The sequence below is a fragment of the Galeopterus variegatus genome, unplaced genomic scaffold (genome assembly GCF_000696425.1).
Source record: "Galeopterus variegatus unplaced genomic scaffold, G_variegatus-3.0.2 Scaffold3652, whole genome shotgun sequence".
Classification (NCBI taxonomy): Eukaryota; Metazoa; Chordata; class Mammalia; order Dermoptera; family Cynocephalidae; genus Galeopterus; species Galeopterus variegatus.
Genome location: NW_007729763.1, coordinates 192,973 through 208,836, shown reverse-complemented (window position 1 = coordinate 208,836; position 15,864 = coordinate 192,973). Strand labels below are relative to the sequence as shown.

The 15,864-nt window shown below is 38.8% G+C and overlaps 1 protein-coding gene across 1 annotated transcript in view; it reads left to right on the top strand.

Annotated features, from left to right (window-relative positions):
• The window catches only part of ATP8B4 (ATPase, class I, type 8B, member 4), a gene marked incomplete at its 5' end in the record, with an annotated part of 144,480 nt that overhangs the window by 11,415 nt on the left and 117,201 nt on the right, over positions 1-15,864 (top strand). The window contains one exon of the mRNA XM_008585632.1: positions 10,215-10,373. Coding sequence (XP_008583854.1) covers positions 10,215-10,373 — 159 coding nt within the window. The remainder of the gene's footprint in view (positions 1-10,214; positions 10,374-15,864) is intronic.

Here is a 15,864-nt window from a genome sequence, read left to right as displayed (position 1 = left end):
GTTTTATAACTCATGCATGATGTCTGGGCAGATTAGAATGAAACCATATTTATTATGTCCTCTGTTCTTTCAAACTGAAAAACAGATAACTGTTGTTATACAGATGTGCCGTGGGGGAAATGCCAGCTCCTAGGAGCTTGAGAAGCCCCGCGTACTTTCCTGAGAACATGTGAGAAGTGTGAATAACATACAGAGGGGGTTTCTTCAGTCTCTTGGGTTGGGTTTTGCATGTACTGCATCCACCTGATTGCTTTGGTAAGACACTGTTGGGCTGTTCCATATAAAAATCTATGTCATATTATTAACTTCACAGGGAAACAAACCTAAAAGTACGCCATGCGCTATCAGTTACCTCAGAACTTGGAGGAGATATGAACAGACTTGCAAGGTTTGATGGTAAGTATTTGAAAACACACACACGAACAAAAATCTCAAAACCAAAAAGCAATAAAACAAACTAATTATCTGAGATCCAATTTATGTTCTTTTTATTTGGTGGAAGAACATAAAATTCTCCAGGCATCAAAGTCTGTAATCTCTTCTCACGCTAAAGAGTAAAAATGTTTACCAAGGGGAGGAGAATGGCTTTATCAGGTCATTGTTTATTTCGTCCTTCTTCCCTCGTCTCTAGATCTCATTCTCTTCAATCCCGTAATGCCCTTCGCTTGCCTGACCTTGACCTCCCTGGAGCCCTGTGCAGATGTGCTAAGGACGAATACAGGCCACACTTTTATTTCTAGCTCTAAGGCTAACCATCTGTCCATTTTCTGGCTCCACAACAAAGACAAAACACCAGACTGCAAACTCATGAAAACAGTCATCTTGCCTCCTTTATGAAGGTACTTCAAAAAGTTTGTGGAAAAGTAGAATTAAAAGATAATACAAATCTTTCCATGAACTTTTGAAGACTCCTCATATTTCTGTACCTCGCACAGTGCCAGGCATATGCCTTGAAGATAGTAGGTGTTCAGGAGGAATATTCTGATTTATTAATCAAGTTGATCGTCTGTTGCCTTTTACTTTAGACCATGGTTTTATTATCACCATCGTCACACCATTCAACCCTGTACACCTCAGCATGGTATCCACTGACTGTTTTTTTCCAGCCATGTCTTGTTCTTTCCTGCCAAAGTTATTCTTCTTAAGTATTCATGGAATGATCTCTAGATACTGCCCATTCTAGGGATATCTGCATTTTATGATTAAGGGACCACAGAGAAACAAAATCCTTCAAGAGTCAAAGGAAAGAGATGCTAATGGTAGGGGTTTAGGTACCATGATAGGCTGTAGGGAGAATCTTTGGGGCCTTCCTGCTACCCCTTGATGGTCTCTTATTTTACCCACTTGTAAGTCTGGCCCTGAATATTAATATTTCTATACAAATTGGTTTTATTTATTAATGAATCTTTAAGAATTCGAGACTATCTTCCAAAATGTTTTTTTGAGGTCCACTAAAGCAAAATGTGGACAAGGGTCTTAGCATGATCCCATGAGTTAAAATATAGGCAAGTTTATAAACATAAACTTTCTCTAGTGCACAGCTTAGAGCTTATATTGCCTGTGTTTTGCATTTGCTTGTAGATTCTGGGTTAATATTTTAATCTCTCTTAATTGTGTGTTGTTATAGCAATTGTTTATAGAAAAAAAAAAAATCCTTCCAAATTGAGATTTAAGTCAGGGAAATAGCCAGGAAACTTTGAATGGCCCAGGAAATATTTTGATTAGATGAAAACAAATTACACATTTTCTACTAAGTAATTTTTTTCAATGAAATTTTACTGTTATGTGCATCCAGGAAAAGTAAATTGTGTCCATGAATCAAAATACTTGCTTAAAATACCTCATTGAATGTTTATGAAGTCCTAAAAGGGCAACCTAAATATAATTTACCATTACTTATTTCTTTCCTGGCAGAATTATACCTTTATACCTCTGTCAATCAATGAGGGGGTAAAAATTGATGATTTTTTAGTGCTCTTAACCATCAAAAAGAAGAAAATTATTGTTACAATTATTTAGTTCCCTTTCTTTCATAGATGTTGGCACAAATAGCTTACACTTATGATCCAGTTACAAACAACCCTGAAATCTTCGTGGCATAAACACAGTAAAGGTTCATTTCTTGCTCATGTCACATTCCAATGCAGGTTGAATGACCTCCGTCTCACAGCCATGGTACCTAGACTAATGTCTTGTAAGATTGCATGTCAGGGTAAGGGTGAAAGATATACACTGGCTTTTATTTTATTTCTTGTTTCCATTAAGTCTTAGTGGTTTTAAAAAGAATACGTCTTAAGACATGCGTTGTTCATGTCTTCATTACACTACTCAGATTAATTCTCATAAATTAACTCAAAAATTGATATGATCAGATTAATTTAAACCTAATTTTTAAGAACTTTTTTAAAATTAAATTTTTTTATTGAAACTTAATTGATTATACATATTTGTGGGATACAGAGTTGACTATCAGTGTTTGTGTACAATATGTGATGATCAAATAAGGATAGTTGGTGTATTCGTCATTACAAAGTGTACTCATTCTTTGGAGGCACACTAGCTTTTAACTGCTTGTTCCTCTCATATTTCATTGGCTAGCATGAGTCACCTGGTCCTGACCTAACTGCAAGAGGGAAATATAAATATGGAAATCTGTTGAGGTTTTATAGCACTTATCACCATCGAGTGTTTTGTATAATTTATTTATGTTCAAAGTTAATTGTTTATTGTCCATCTCTATCTGCTTCTATGTAAGCTCCACAGAGATTTTTGTTTTGTTTGCATAAAACCAGCTCCTAGAACACACCTAGCACATAGCAGGTGCTCAGTAAAGCCTTGCTGAATGAATGAATAAATGGTTGCAAGGGCCAGGGATTTGGGGGCAGGATCAGAATCAGGCTCCAAAAAGGCATGGGAGGGTAAGAGGAAGGGCCCTAGATAAAGGGGTTGGGAATGGAGTCTTAAACAATGGGGGGAGGAAGAAAGGTCCTGATGGGGCCTTGTAGGACCAAGCAGGAGTGCTGGGTCCTCTCCTCCTGGAGGGCAGGTAGTTGGGAGAGGGATCTTCTGGTGTGAGGTGGTTTTATCTTTTTGCTTCAGAATCCTTTCTTCAAACACAATTGAACATAGTAAGCCCAAATTTAAACCAATACAAGTGGTGCTACTCAGGCTGAAGCAGAGAAACACTTCTTCATCTAAAATAATTTCTTTATTACGGATGGAGTAACTGTGGTCCTAAGATGTTAAAGGACTTGCTTACATATAAAAAGTCTTTTTAAAAATACTTCATAAAATTTACTTTTAAAGTGCATTAATAATTATTACTCATTGGTGTGACCTGAATTTGCTTCATACAGGATAGGCAACTCACCAAATCCCCAGCATATAATTGTTTTCCCAAATAAAGGCAAAATAGACCTCTTCTTTCTGTTATATATACTTAAACTGTGGTCACTTTTCAAAAAAACATGTAATAGCAAATTTATCAAGCTGGTACATTTCTGGGCTGAAAACCAGATTTCTGCCAAATTTATTTTTTTGTTCTTAAATCTTGGGTTTCATTTCAATCTACCTTGAAGTTCAAGGCAACATGATATTATATGGGTTTATCCTTACTTAAATACGATTTTCTATTTCTAAGAACTCATCCGATAAAGGAATAGTTGAAATAAAGGGAAAGAAATTAGACATAATACACAAATTAGATTTCCCCTGTTAGCAGCTGAATTTAAAGACCAAGAGGGTGACACAGGATGTCCTCTAACTCCTTCCCATGATTGCTTTTGCTTTCCTGTAGCCTTCAATTTTCCCTCCATCCACTTCTTTCCAAGCTCTAGTTTGCATGTGTTAATTTCAATCTCTCTCTCTGTCTCCCTCTCACATTTACACACTATGCACTATCTGTACGTATTTCCCTAACAACTCCAATACACCATTCTCTATTTCTTCCCTTTTTGCACTCTTTTTTACTGCACTCTTTTATCATCTTCTTCCACTCTTTATGTTAGTTATTTTCTCTACCTGCAGTGTCTTTTTTTCTGTCACGTTATCATTTCTGTTTTCATAAATCTCTCTGTTTAATTAGTTTAAGTCTATTTATTAAACAACTCCTAGGGACAAGATGCAAAACAAAGTATGCAGATTTATTATGTATCTCTACATGTATTACCAAGATTCTTTTGATTCTTTTACTCCCCGTTCCTTTCCTACCCCCCTTTTTTGGTCTTCTTTATTCACCTTTGTCTTAATGGAGTAGCAATAGATTTCAGGTTTTCCTCTTATGCAGATTTATTATGTATCTCTACATGTATTACCAAGATTCTTTTGATTCTTTTACTCCCTGTTCCTTTCCTACCCCCCTTTTTTGGTCTTCTTTATTCACCTTTGTCTTAATGGAGTAGCAATAGATTTCAGGTTTTCCTCCGGTGACTAGGAAAAGACTTCCTTGAGTCATGGGAATCAAAACCAGATATTGCATCCTTTAGTTTAAATTAAAGGTATGACATCAGCATTGTTGACATTTTAGAAATGCCCTGCCTAGCTTCAGCCTGGTATAATAGATGAGACAGGAATGTGAGGCACACCCTTTCCCATGTTAAGTCTGTGCTAAGTATATCTGCTAACTTGTAACTTCTGGGCAGATCTGGTTGTGGTGTTATTTTTGCATCTAGTTACTTTGTGGTTTTTCTCCTGAGACTTGTCAAAATAGTGTAGCACAAAACTACAGTTTTCTGTTCTTGTATCATAAGCATACATCTTCCAACTATCTGAAGACCTGAATTTCCCACTCCTATCCCTAGAGAAGTCCCAGCTGGGGACTTAAAATTGGGGACATAGACCTGTGGCCAAACTGAGATGGACTGGGCATCAGGATGTTTCTTGTAAGCCTCCTGGCCTCCTCTCTTTTGCATCTATACCCAAAGACAGTGTCTTATGGTGTTCTCCTTAGGCATTGCATGAGCTTAGTTCTTTATTTATTTAGTCACCCATTCATTCACTCAGCAAATGTATATTTAACACAGCATCAAAGGACGTGCTAAGCCTGGGGCTACAGTGGTTAATTAGTCAGATCCAGGCCTTGCTTTCATAGCGCTTATAGTCCAGGGAAGAAGACAGACTTGAGTAAGGGCTTTTCCCCAAAGAAGACTTTAATAAGGTAAAGATCCTAAACATGATGCTGACAAATGAAAAAGCACTCACTGTGTACCAGGCCCCATGCCAAGTAGCTGCACACATTATCTTATTATATCCTTACAGCTTTTGAAGAAAGAGATTATTATTAGCTCCAATTTATGGATAAGGAATCTGAGACCCAGATAAATTGAATAACTTTTCCAATGTCACATGGTTACTAAGTGGAGGAACCAGAATATGAACCCCAGACTGCTGGCAAAGCCTATTCTGCAAAGGACAAAACCCAAGGTTCTAAATTAGAAGCAGAAAGACAGCATGGGAGAGTTACGGAAATTTAGCACAACAGCTTAGTTCCTACTCGGGGTAAGAAATAAATTTTAAAAATGCTCTAAACCTAAAGATGCAAAATTAATCATCAGAGATTAAGTCCATCTAGGACTAGGGTGATGTCATCATATTTTTAAAAAGTAGCAATGTTCTCAGTGATTTTGAATGTCACGATCCCTGACAAGTATTTATAGAACAGTTGGCTAAACATAGAGAACAGTACATGCAAGATAGAGTTGGTTTTGGTAGGTAAGTTCATTTATTTGAAAAGTTCTCATATAAATATTTTTACACATTTCAAACGTCAGAAAAATTAACATTTAGTCTGTTGAATTTTATAAGAAAAGATACATAACTTGATCTAATATTATAACAAATATGAAAATAAATTAAGTGGGCCTCAATTTTTCATGTTAAAGTCTCATGGGAATTAAAAAGCTTTTACAAATACGTAACTGGAAATACTTGTCAATTATACATTTACAAACTGGACATTCTTACTCCTTGGGGAAAGCCCTGGATGTAAATTGTCCAAATGTGTTTAAGAATCTTTTGCATATTGTTACTGACTGGACTGAGATCTGTTTTTTGCAACTTATGACAAGTTTACATATTTTGTATGACTGTTAATACGGAGTTCTGAACCAGGGAAAGGCTGACTCTTAGATTCAGGAATCTGTGTATTTCGTCGTCCTTTCTAAGGAATAGCATATGTGTAATTAAAACAGAAAAATAAGCATCTCTTTTTGGTGAAAAAAATAAAAAGTTTTGGTTACCATCTTAAGACTTTTTCGTAGTCACTGATAGCTTTTCTATTCACCTGGACAGGAGTACTGTCCCACAGCACAGCTGACGCAAGAGACATAGACGTGAAGAATGACTTCTCTCTTTATTGCTGGTGCTGACCTGGCCATTACCATGGAAATAATGAGCGGCTGAGGCGTGATGGTTTAAGAATACAGAGGCTTTAGAAAATAGGAAGGTGACACTCTCCTTTCTAAGAAAAAAATAAATATTTATCAAAATCATCAGGGCGACAGTAGTGAGCAATCTCCTAAACACAGAAGCTCTTGGCTAGAGAAATTTTTGAACAGCAATAACGATGTCCTATTCAATGGATAATTTGTTTTATGGAAGAGTTGCAGTATAGAAAATTGAGAAATATTTATAATAATAATACACATAAAGAAATGAAGCCAACTTTTCTGGAAAATCATGAAATACTGGGTCCTGAGTTTCTATTTGCATGATAAACTGCAGATTTCCTCCTTGAGGTGAATACTTTAGTTTGAGAAGTTTACCAACTTGGTAATTAACCAGCAATTCAGCTGACCAAATTTAGATGAAGTTCCCGAAGAAGATCTGGTAGATTTTGTCCAGTAGGGTTTAGAACATTTCTGCATGATTGTAGAGTAGATGAATTGCTATCTGTTTTCACATCCTCCCTCTTCAGAAGGGCAAACAGATGTGATTAGCTAGTTTGATTTTATTTATACTTCATCAATGACATGATTTTCCCCCCAGTTGTTTTATTACCCATTAGTGGTGTGAACACATATTCAGTGAATGACTATGTGAGATACGAGTCTATTTTTCCTAAGGTATTTCCTTATCAATTGTCAAACTCACCATTTACTGCCTCTTTCTCTTCTCTGACACAATCAGCAAAAGGAAGAAGGGTCCTAAGAGAGTTTTTCCCTAGTCCTTATTATACCTTATGGCTAGAGTTATACCATATTATACCTTATGGCTACCTTACACCTTATTATATCTATGGTTGCTCCTAACGTGCTTTAGGGCTCCCCTCTTTTTTCAGTGTTCTCAGATTTATTTGGCTTCCATTAGAATTAGGCCAATAAACTTCACCCCTCTCCCCACTGTGGCTGAGCTATTTGGTTTTCAAATCTCTCTGTCATTATTACCATGGAAATATACCTACTTTTCCCATTCATCTTGGATCTTCTCAAATACCCTTCTCATCTCTCAATCTCTCTCTTGAAACTATCTGAATTTTTTCCCATCCAACTCTTCAATAAATATTTATTAAGATTCTATTGTGTAGATAGTATGGTAGGTTATGGGGCTTCAGAGGTAAATATAGTGCTTCCTTCAAAGGAACCTGTTTACCCTCTTTTGGAAAGGGGTAGGAAAAAAATTGGGAAGATCGTGTTTTATGCTAATAGGGCTAAGAAAGGGAAAGCTGAGCTCTTTTGATGATTAAAAAAAAAAGCAGTTTGGCTTCGTTCCTGCCATTTTGTTTTGACCAGGCCCTGTATTTAGTACTTAAGTCACTGGGACCACACTCTTGGAGAAAGGCTGAATTGGGGTTTGGCCTCCAAGAACCCAGGCAGAACCCCTTGGCCTTATTGCCTCTTCCTGTCTAGAACCACACCCTTGGTGTGAGGCCAGAAGTGGATTAGCCTTGGGGCCAGGGAGGAGTGAGCCAGCATGTTCAAGGCTGTATTTGCCTCCATGTTAGTCTTTGTTTGGGACAATAAAAATGATCAAATGAGCCTGTTTTTTATGTTCTTATTGGCAGGGACTGCATATCATGTTGTTTTTGCCCAAAGCTTATTTCTTTTAGTGGCCGAATTTGAAGCCTGAGAAATTGAGTCTTGGGTCAAGAAACTGGAATAAGCTTTAAAGGTCACATCAACCTGTTATTATTTTATGTAGGTTTTGCTGGTGATACCTAATTCAAAGCTCTACAAAATTCAGGAATGAAAATTATTGGTCAAGAAAAAAAGGATATTTAATTCTGAGAACTTAGAAAAAGTCTCCTCATCCACAATGTGGTTGTCCAAACAACTCGAGCCAGTTTAAATCAGTTTTAATTTACTTTTTAATATCAGTAATGGCCTATACCGGGAGCTAACCAGAGTTCAGCCACTTCTCTTAGCATAAAAAATGACTGTGTACAGATTACTTGTCTTTTCTAAATCCTCCTGCCAGCACTGTCTCATTTAGCAGTGGATGTCTGGGAAGCTGCCAGTGGNTGCTGGTGATACCTAATTCAAAGCTCTACAAAATTCAGGAATGAAAATTATTGGTCAAGAAGAAAAGGATATTTAATTCTGAGAACTTAGAAAAAGTCTCCTCATCCACAATGTAGTTGTCCAAACAACTCGAGCCAGTTTAAATCAGTTTTAATTTACTTTTTAATATCAGTAATGGCCTATACCGGGAGCTAACCAGAATTCAGCCACTTCTCTTAGCATAAAAAATGACTGTGTACAGATTACTTGTCTTGTCTAAATCCTCCTGCCAGCACTGTCTCATTTAGCAGTGGATGTCTGGGAAGCTGCCAGTGGGTGCCCAAGTGGGAGTCTTTAGGTGGTGCTTTTGTTAAGTTGGGGAAAGGTTGGAAAGTCTTGAGGACAAGAGTCTTTGTTTTTTAATGCAAGTTCTGTTAACATTAGTAATCTGGTTGGTCAGGAATGATCAGGCCATATGAAAACTGGCTAATTTCTTACCTACGTCTAAGAGTTTTAAAGGGAAAATGTAGCATCCTAGGGAGGAAAGGAACCCATGTCAGAAGCCTCTTTAAGTTCTGAAGGCAGCTTAGAGGGTAGATGCAATCAGCACGACATAGAGGTTCTCTAGGCTCGTCTGGCCTCCTTCCCCTTCAGTTTGTGCTGAAAACAGGCTCTCCTTTTTCTTTTCTAAATGCCACTTTTTATATCCCACCTACCCTTTTGACTTCGGATTAAATAAATGTATTTTGATTGTTTTTGAGAGAGAGAACCTTGCAGGTACTAATCTCTCCCCTGACTCTGACTTGAACCCCGACTGGATCCATACACAGCCTCCTTTCCATTTCTTCCCTCTCTCTTTTTCTTCCTCCCTCCCTCATTCTTTCTCTTGCTCTGTTCTATTGTCTTTCACATTTTTGTACTCATTATTTCTAAATATTTAACCCCACCTGTTTGCAATGCAAATGTATGTTAATCTAATAGTTATGCTTTGTGACAGTGTCTGTGAAAGATTATTTCTGTTTTTTCTTTTTTCCTATCTAAAGAACCCCCACCCTGAATATGTATTTTCTGAATGTAATGGAACAAATTGATTCATTGATTTGGAACGGGCATGTGCTTGGTTTGGAATGGGCTTGGAATTGAAAAAACTAGAAACATCTTCTAGCCAGTTTAGGGCAAGTTATATGGTGCCTTTGAGAGTCCCCAGAACTCTGAATCTAATCAAGATAAGAAGCCTAGAACAGCTGGAAAGAATCACACACATTCTCAGGCACATGTGGCAAACGAGGCCCAGGTTTCTCTGGGGTGGAATACAGTAGGACCACCGAAATCCTGACTGTGAGCCTAGAAAGATGATTAATTTTTGTTGTGAGACTGGAGGTATGCCATTTTAACCTGTGCGAAAGTTCACATTAAATTAAAAGAGACAGAATAAGAGAAACTTCTATGACAGCCATTGCTTTATCTTTTCAAAAATCATTTGTTACAAACTAGAAGTAAAGATGAGTGATTTTTTTTTTTAAGGGGAAAAAAAAAAAAAAGGCTCCAGGTTTCTGTTCTTATTTTTTCCCCCTATTCTTTTTTGGATGGTACAGAAAGCTATGTTTCAAAATATTTGAAGGCTTTCCATCTCTGTACCTCCCAGGTTATTTTTTCTAGCACAATCCTGTGTTTGTAACACTGTGCTGTACATTAGAAGTAGGGTGGTACAACAGTTCTGTGGGCTTCTAAAGACAGTTTGAGATGTGTCATAAAGAGGTCTGTTTTCTTGTTTTCCAGGGATTGTTGTCTGTGAGGCACCTAACAACAAATTAGATAAATTTACGGGAGTCCTCTCTTGGAAGGACAGCAAGCACTCCCTCAACAATGAGAAGATAATCTTGAGAGGCTGCGTCCTGAGAAACACCAGCTGGTGTTTCGGAATGGTTATTTTTGCAGGTACGGCTGACAGTCCAGGCCTACATCTATGTGAATTCTTCCTGCAATAGGCATCAGCACAGTCTACAGTTCTCCAAGTTTGGATGAGCATGGTGCCCTTATTAAGTGCAAAGTGTTGCTCTGAAGTTGACTTCACAGTGCAGGACACCAGGGGAAGACACCATTGCTCTGAAAATAGTCCAGGTGGCCCCACAGTGTGAGGACCCACTGACATCTTGAACTTATTCTTAAGGATACTGGGGTCTTAAGTATGCAGTGGGTGCTAGATACCTACTGTTTTATCTCTCTTTTTTAAGCTATCTCAGTCATCGTTGTTATTTATGTATTAATCAGCCTGCCTTTAAAGTGGGTAAGAGTATGAAAGAAAGTCCCCTGCTATAACCTTTGTAGTTTGCAAAGGTCAAGCAGCTCTTTTGGACAAGACTTCTTGGAGATACTGCAATCATTTCCGTTTATACCCCCGTAGCTTCTTCCACCGTTTGTAAACAGGAGAGCCGGTTCTGGAAAGACTGTACGTGAGAGGGGGAGTGTGGGCAAAGGAAGGGGAGGTGCCTCTTTTCTTGCCAGCCATGTTTCCTTTCCCTACTTCATCTCTATGGGCCCAAGGTGGCACTCTCTTGCTAAGGAAGCTTACAGTAGCACCGTTTTGTAAAGCCATTCAAATTGTACTCATGGCTTCAATTGCCAGTCCTTGATTTTAAAAATCCTGTTTACTGTGACACCAAATTAAGATGTATTTTGGGCTCGTTGACTAGATGTGCAATCAAAATTGGAATGTTTTTCTTAACTGACTTTTCTCAACAAAAACAAAATGTTCATTAAAGACTCAAAAGTATTCCAAACTTAGAAAAGTTCTCCCAATTTTTCCTAAATACTCTCAGCTGTGGGTGTTAGCAAGGTTATTGCTGCTTGGGGCATTGCCATTGTAAGGAAATCCCTAGAAATGAGGCAGTATATGTGCTTTTATCTGGGGATGAGTCTGACTTTGTGATTCTCTCATTAGATACTTTTATTCTTTAGTCAGGGAAATAAACCTCTGATCATATATATTCCCTTATTTGCATCTTTCTTGCATAGAGAAAAAGAGAGCTAGGCTTATCCATAAACCTCCCTTTACCTTCTAACTTAATGATGGGGAGACTTCCTGAAGGTCTTCTGACGGCAAACACGCTACTGATTTGCTCCATCTCACCATAGAAATGGGGGTGCCTCATCCTGGGGATGGGCTATAGCCCAAAATTTTGTTTGCATTTGTATGATCTTGTTTGGAATGGCTAATTCAGGGCTCTAGCTCAGCTACAGCATGTTATGCTAGAACAGCTGTTGTGAGCCACTGAGAGGCCAAGTTTTCCTTCATAAGGTTGTCTCTATGGGAAAATGCTCTTACAGAGAAGGAAGTGGGGTAGTAAGTTGAACAGGTCTCCCTCCAAGGGAGTGGAACAGAAAGTTCACAGAATTTGGATTGGGCAGACCTTGGTTCAGATTTGTTTATCATACGTGGGACTATAAGCCTTGGTTACTAAACTTCCTAAGCTTTAGTTTCTTGCACTGTAACATGGGGATAATAACGAGTACATTAGAGTCATTGTAAAGGCCCAGTGAGATAATGCATATGGAAGAAGATGCTTGACAACTGTTATTTTCCTTCCTTTTCTGTTTCTCCCTTCTTTCACATTCAATTCAGAGCAGACTGCCTGTGCCATAGACTAAGAGCTGGGAAAACTTACTGCTCCGTGGACCTTGGCAGGGGAGAGAGGGGACACCCTCTTTTGTGATGTGGCCTGGGTGTTCACTTGTGGGGGATCTTTATCAAGTGGATATTTGTAAAGCAGAGCATGCCTGCATTGACTTTAGTCTGAGCACAAATGTTAATAGAAAGCTTAACTAGAATAATGACAAGGAGAACAATTAATAGTTGTTTTTTTCAATGTCAGAGTTAAACAGATAGGTATCTCAGAAGCCCTAAATCTTGAGACACTTGGTTGGGGAACTAGTTCCAGGTGAACACCTAGTTCTTATGAAAATTACCCAAAATGAAATATTAACTATACTTTCTATATTATTACTCTAGTTGTACCTACCAGTAAGAATCATGCAAGGAATATAGTTGGTACAGACATGGTTTACTTCATAAACCTGTAATTTATGAAGTTCTAATGTACATTTACAGCTGGGCCATAACTTGCTGGAAATGCCTTATTTTTTCTGCTTACGAGAAGAGAAAGTCTTGTTTTTGAGGGTAGGAGTCTTATTCATTACAGGAGTCCATAGGAGTCAGCACCATCTTGGTGTACAGTAGGTTTTTGTGCTAGATGTCTTCCATTTACCCTTCCAGATCTCCTCTCCCCCTTTTCTACCCTTTTCTCTGCCGCAGGAGGCTGACTTGTGTGGTTTACACTAGTAGTTTTCCATGAACTTTGGCTTCTATTTGGGCCCTGTCTTGGGGATCCCTGGGAAGGCATCAGAAAGGGAAAGAAGATTAAGATCAAGGCACTTATTCCCCTAGGTTATATTCCTGGGTGGTCACTTCAGGCTGGCTGGATCTCTCCACATAAGGCCACTCTTCCCCTAAACGCTGAAAACTCTATACACCTCTCTCCCTTGGGGTGCAGTAACCACTCCCTCCCTTCAATCCTTCTGATTTAGGTGGAGAAACAGCTTTATTGCTACTGAGCTCTCGGTTACTGCACTAACCTTTTGCTTCTTCCATACCACTACCCACACTTTTGTAAAGAGTTTTTTTATACATAAGCCCTCTTCCAATGATCTTTTTTCAATGTGTCATCTAACTAGAGTTCTGAATGAGGCACAGTCTTAAATATACATGGGTTGATTATTGCATATAGTTTCAAAAATAGTAGTTAAAAGCAAGAGCTTCAGAGTTAGATATGTTGAGGTTCAAATTATGGCTCAGATACTTAGTAGATGAGGAATATCAGGCAAGTTAAATTCTTTAAGCTTTAGTTTTATTATTAGTAAACTGAGGATAATAGTACCTAATTTGTTGGCTTCTTGTAAGCATTAGCTAAGATAATAGATTAAATGCACATATGCACATTGCCCTGCCATAGCAGGTGTTCAATAAGTTAATTAATTCACTAAACAATTACTTATTGAGTTTCTGCTATATGCTAGGCATTATGGTACTTACTCATTGGGGATTAAAAATGTGTTCAAAAAAGTACACTTTACTCACGTAGTTTTCAGTCTAGTAGGAGAGACAAAAAGACATTAATCTCAAGTAAAGAGGCACATCATGGGACAAGGCCCTGTGGCAGGAGTGCAGAGAGTGAGGTCAAAAAGGAAGGCCAGTGTGGGGCATCGAGAGCACAAAGGTTAGAGATGAACATGTGGCTGAGATATGAATAGAGGGGCTGGACCATGCAGAAGCTTGCAGTCTGTGTCCAGAATTTTGGTCTTATTTTACGAACTTGGAGAAACCATTGCAAGTGCATGAACAGGAGGGGTGGATATGTGTTAAATTTGAAAGATTCACTTTTGCCTACAGTGTTTATAATGTTTATAAATAGACAGTATGTCCTGGAAAGAGTGCATGATTGGGGTGGTGGAAGAGGAAAAAATACTAATTTAGAGTGGGGGCAGAGTGAATGCAGGGAGACAAAGTTACTAGGCTTTTATGGTTGAGAGATGATGGTACTTTGGATTAGGTATGGAAACAGAGAAATTGAGCAGCTTTTTAAAAAGTTGAGCTGACAAGCTTTGATGACCAGATTTGATGGTGAGGATGAGAGAGGTGACAACTATGACTCTTTGGTTTCTCCCAGTCTTCACAACTGAATGGACGGAAGTGCAATTCACTGTGATAAGGAATCCTAGAGGAAGATCATGTGCTAGACTGGACAAGGGCCACTTGAGGGGCCTTAGAAAGATCCAGGTGGAGATGCCATGCAGAACTAAGTATATGAGTTTAAATTATGGATTTAGAGCTCAGAGGAGCAGTATGAGCTAGAGATAGACATTTGGTCTGTAGGTAGCATTAAAGCTGTGGTCTTAGGTGAGATTGCCCAGGGAGAGTAAATTGAGTAGAAAGAGAAGGTGTCCTACGTCTGAGTCTTAAGGAATCCCAGTACTAATGGCTGGGGGTAGGGGGTGAACACCATGGAAGACAGAGAAAGAGCTACCAAAGAGGAAAAGCAGGGGAACATTGCAACACAGAAGCTAAGTGAAGGGTATGTTCCAAAAGGCTGAATAGTCAACGGTGCCAAAGGCTGTGAGAGGCTGAGAGTCATGAAGGATGTTGATGACAACACCAGCTCTGCTTTGGTGTAGTGACTGGCCCAGAATCCAGGTTGACTAGTGAGTGGAAGATGAGGACATAGGGGCTGTTGAGTATAGAAAATTCTTTCAGGGTCTTTGACTATGAGGGGAAGAAGAGATGTGCCCACAAACATCTGTGTCTATATGTAAGGTCTTCACAACCCATAAAGTGGATTTTTGTTAGTCTGTGTGTGTGTGTCTAAGAAATGGAAATTTTTTTGTACCAAACTCGTCTGTCAATTTTCAGTTTTGAGCAATCACAAACTTTATTTGGTCTTTGTGATCTTTACTTTAAAAGAAATATTTCCCACTCTCAGTGTCCAGATGACTCTAATAAACAATTCTGAGAAAATGTGGGTGGTCTCCTTTATGCAGCAGTAGCTGGAAATAGGACACTGGGGTACAATTTCCAACTCAAGACAATGAGTTGTTATGGGACCCCAAGTTTTGATTCCATCTGTCTTATTTTTTTTTTTTTCCTTTTTGTCTTTTTTACTGACCGGTAACGGGATCGCAACCCTCGGTGTCGCGCCCGTACTGGGGACCTGCAACGGGATCGCAACCCTCAGTGCTGCACCCACGCTGCGCTCAGCCAGTGAGCGGGAACCGGTCTCCACATGGGATCCGATCCCTCAGCGGGAGCGCCGCCGCGCTCCCAAGCGGCACACTCTCCAGTGCGCCACCGGGTCGGCCCCCATTTGTCTTTTAAGTAAGGTCTTTTAAGGATGTGCCCACACTTTTCTGGCTTCTAGAATGTTAAAAATTTTGTGTGTGCCTCCCCTGTCTCCTTTTTTTCAATTCTTCTTTCCTCCTGTATTAAATAGCTGCATGGATTGATTATCATGGGGAGGCAATATGGGGAGGGAATACCAGAGAGGTCAGTTATAATTAAAACTTAATTGCTTCTATTTAGCATTTCTCTGTCCACAAGGAATTTCCTTAGCAAAATATTCTAATATTCTGCCTTGTTAATCATCTGGTAATGCCCCTCTAAAGCAGTTAATAATATTCTTAGAATTCCTTGGACAAAGCACTTAGTAAATATATTATGAGATAATGTATTTACCTGAGATAAATCTAACATAAGATCGAAGAGAGTTGCCACCCTTAAAAAAGTACATATTATGTATACAGTATGCAACACCCAATAAAAGTTTAAATTACTTGCTGCTGTATTTTTTGGAGTTATTCTGGTTCTTCATTAAAGGCACCT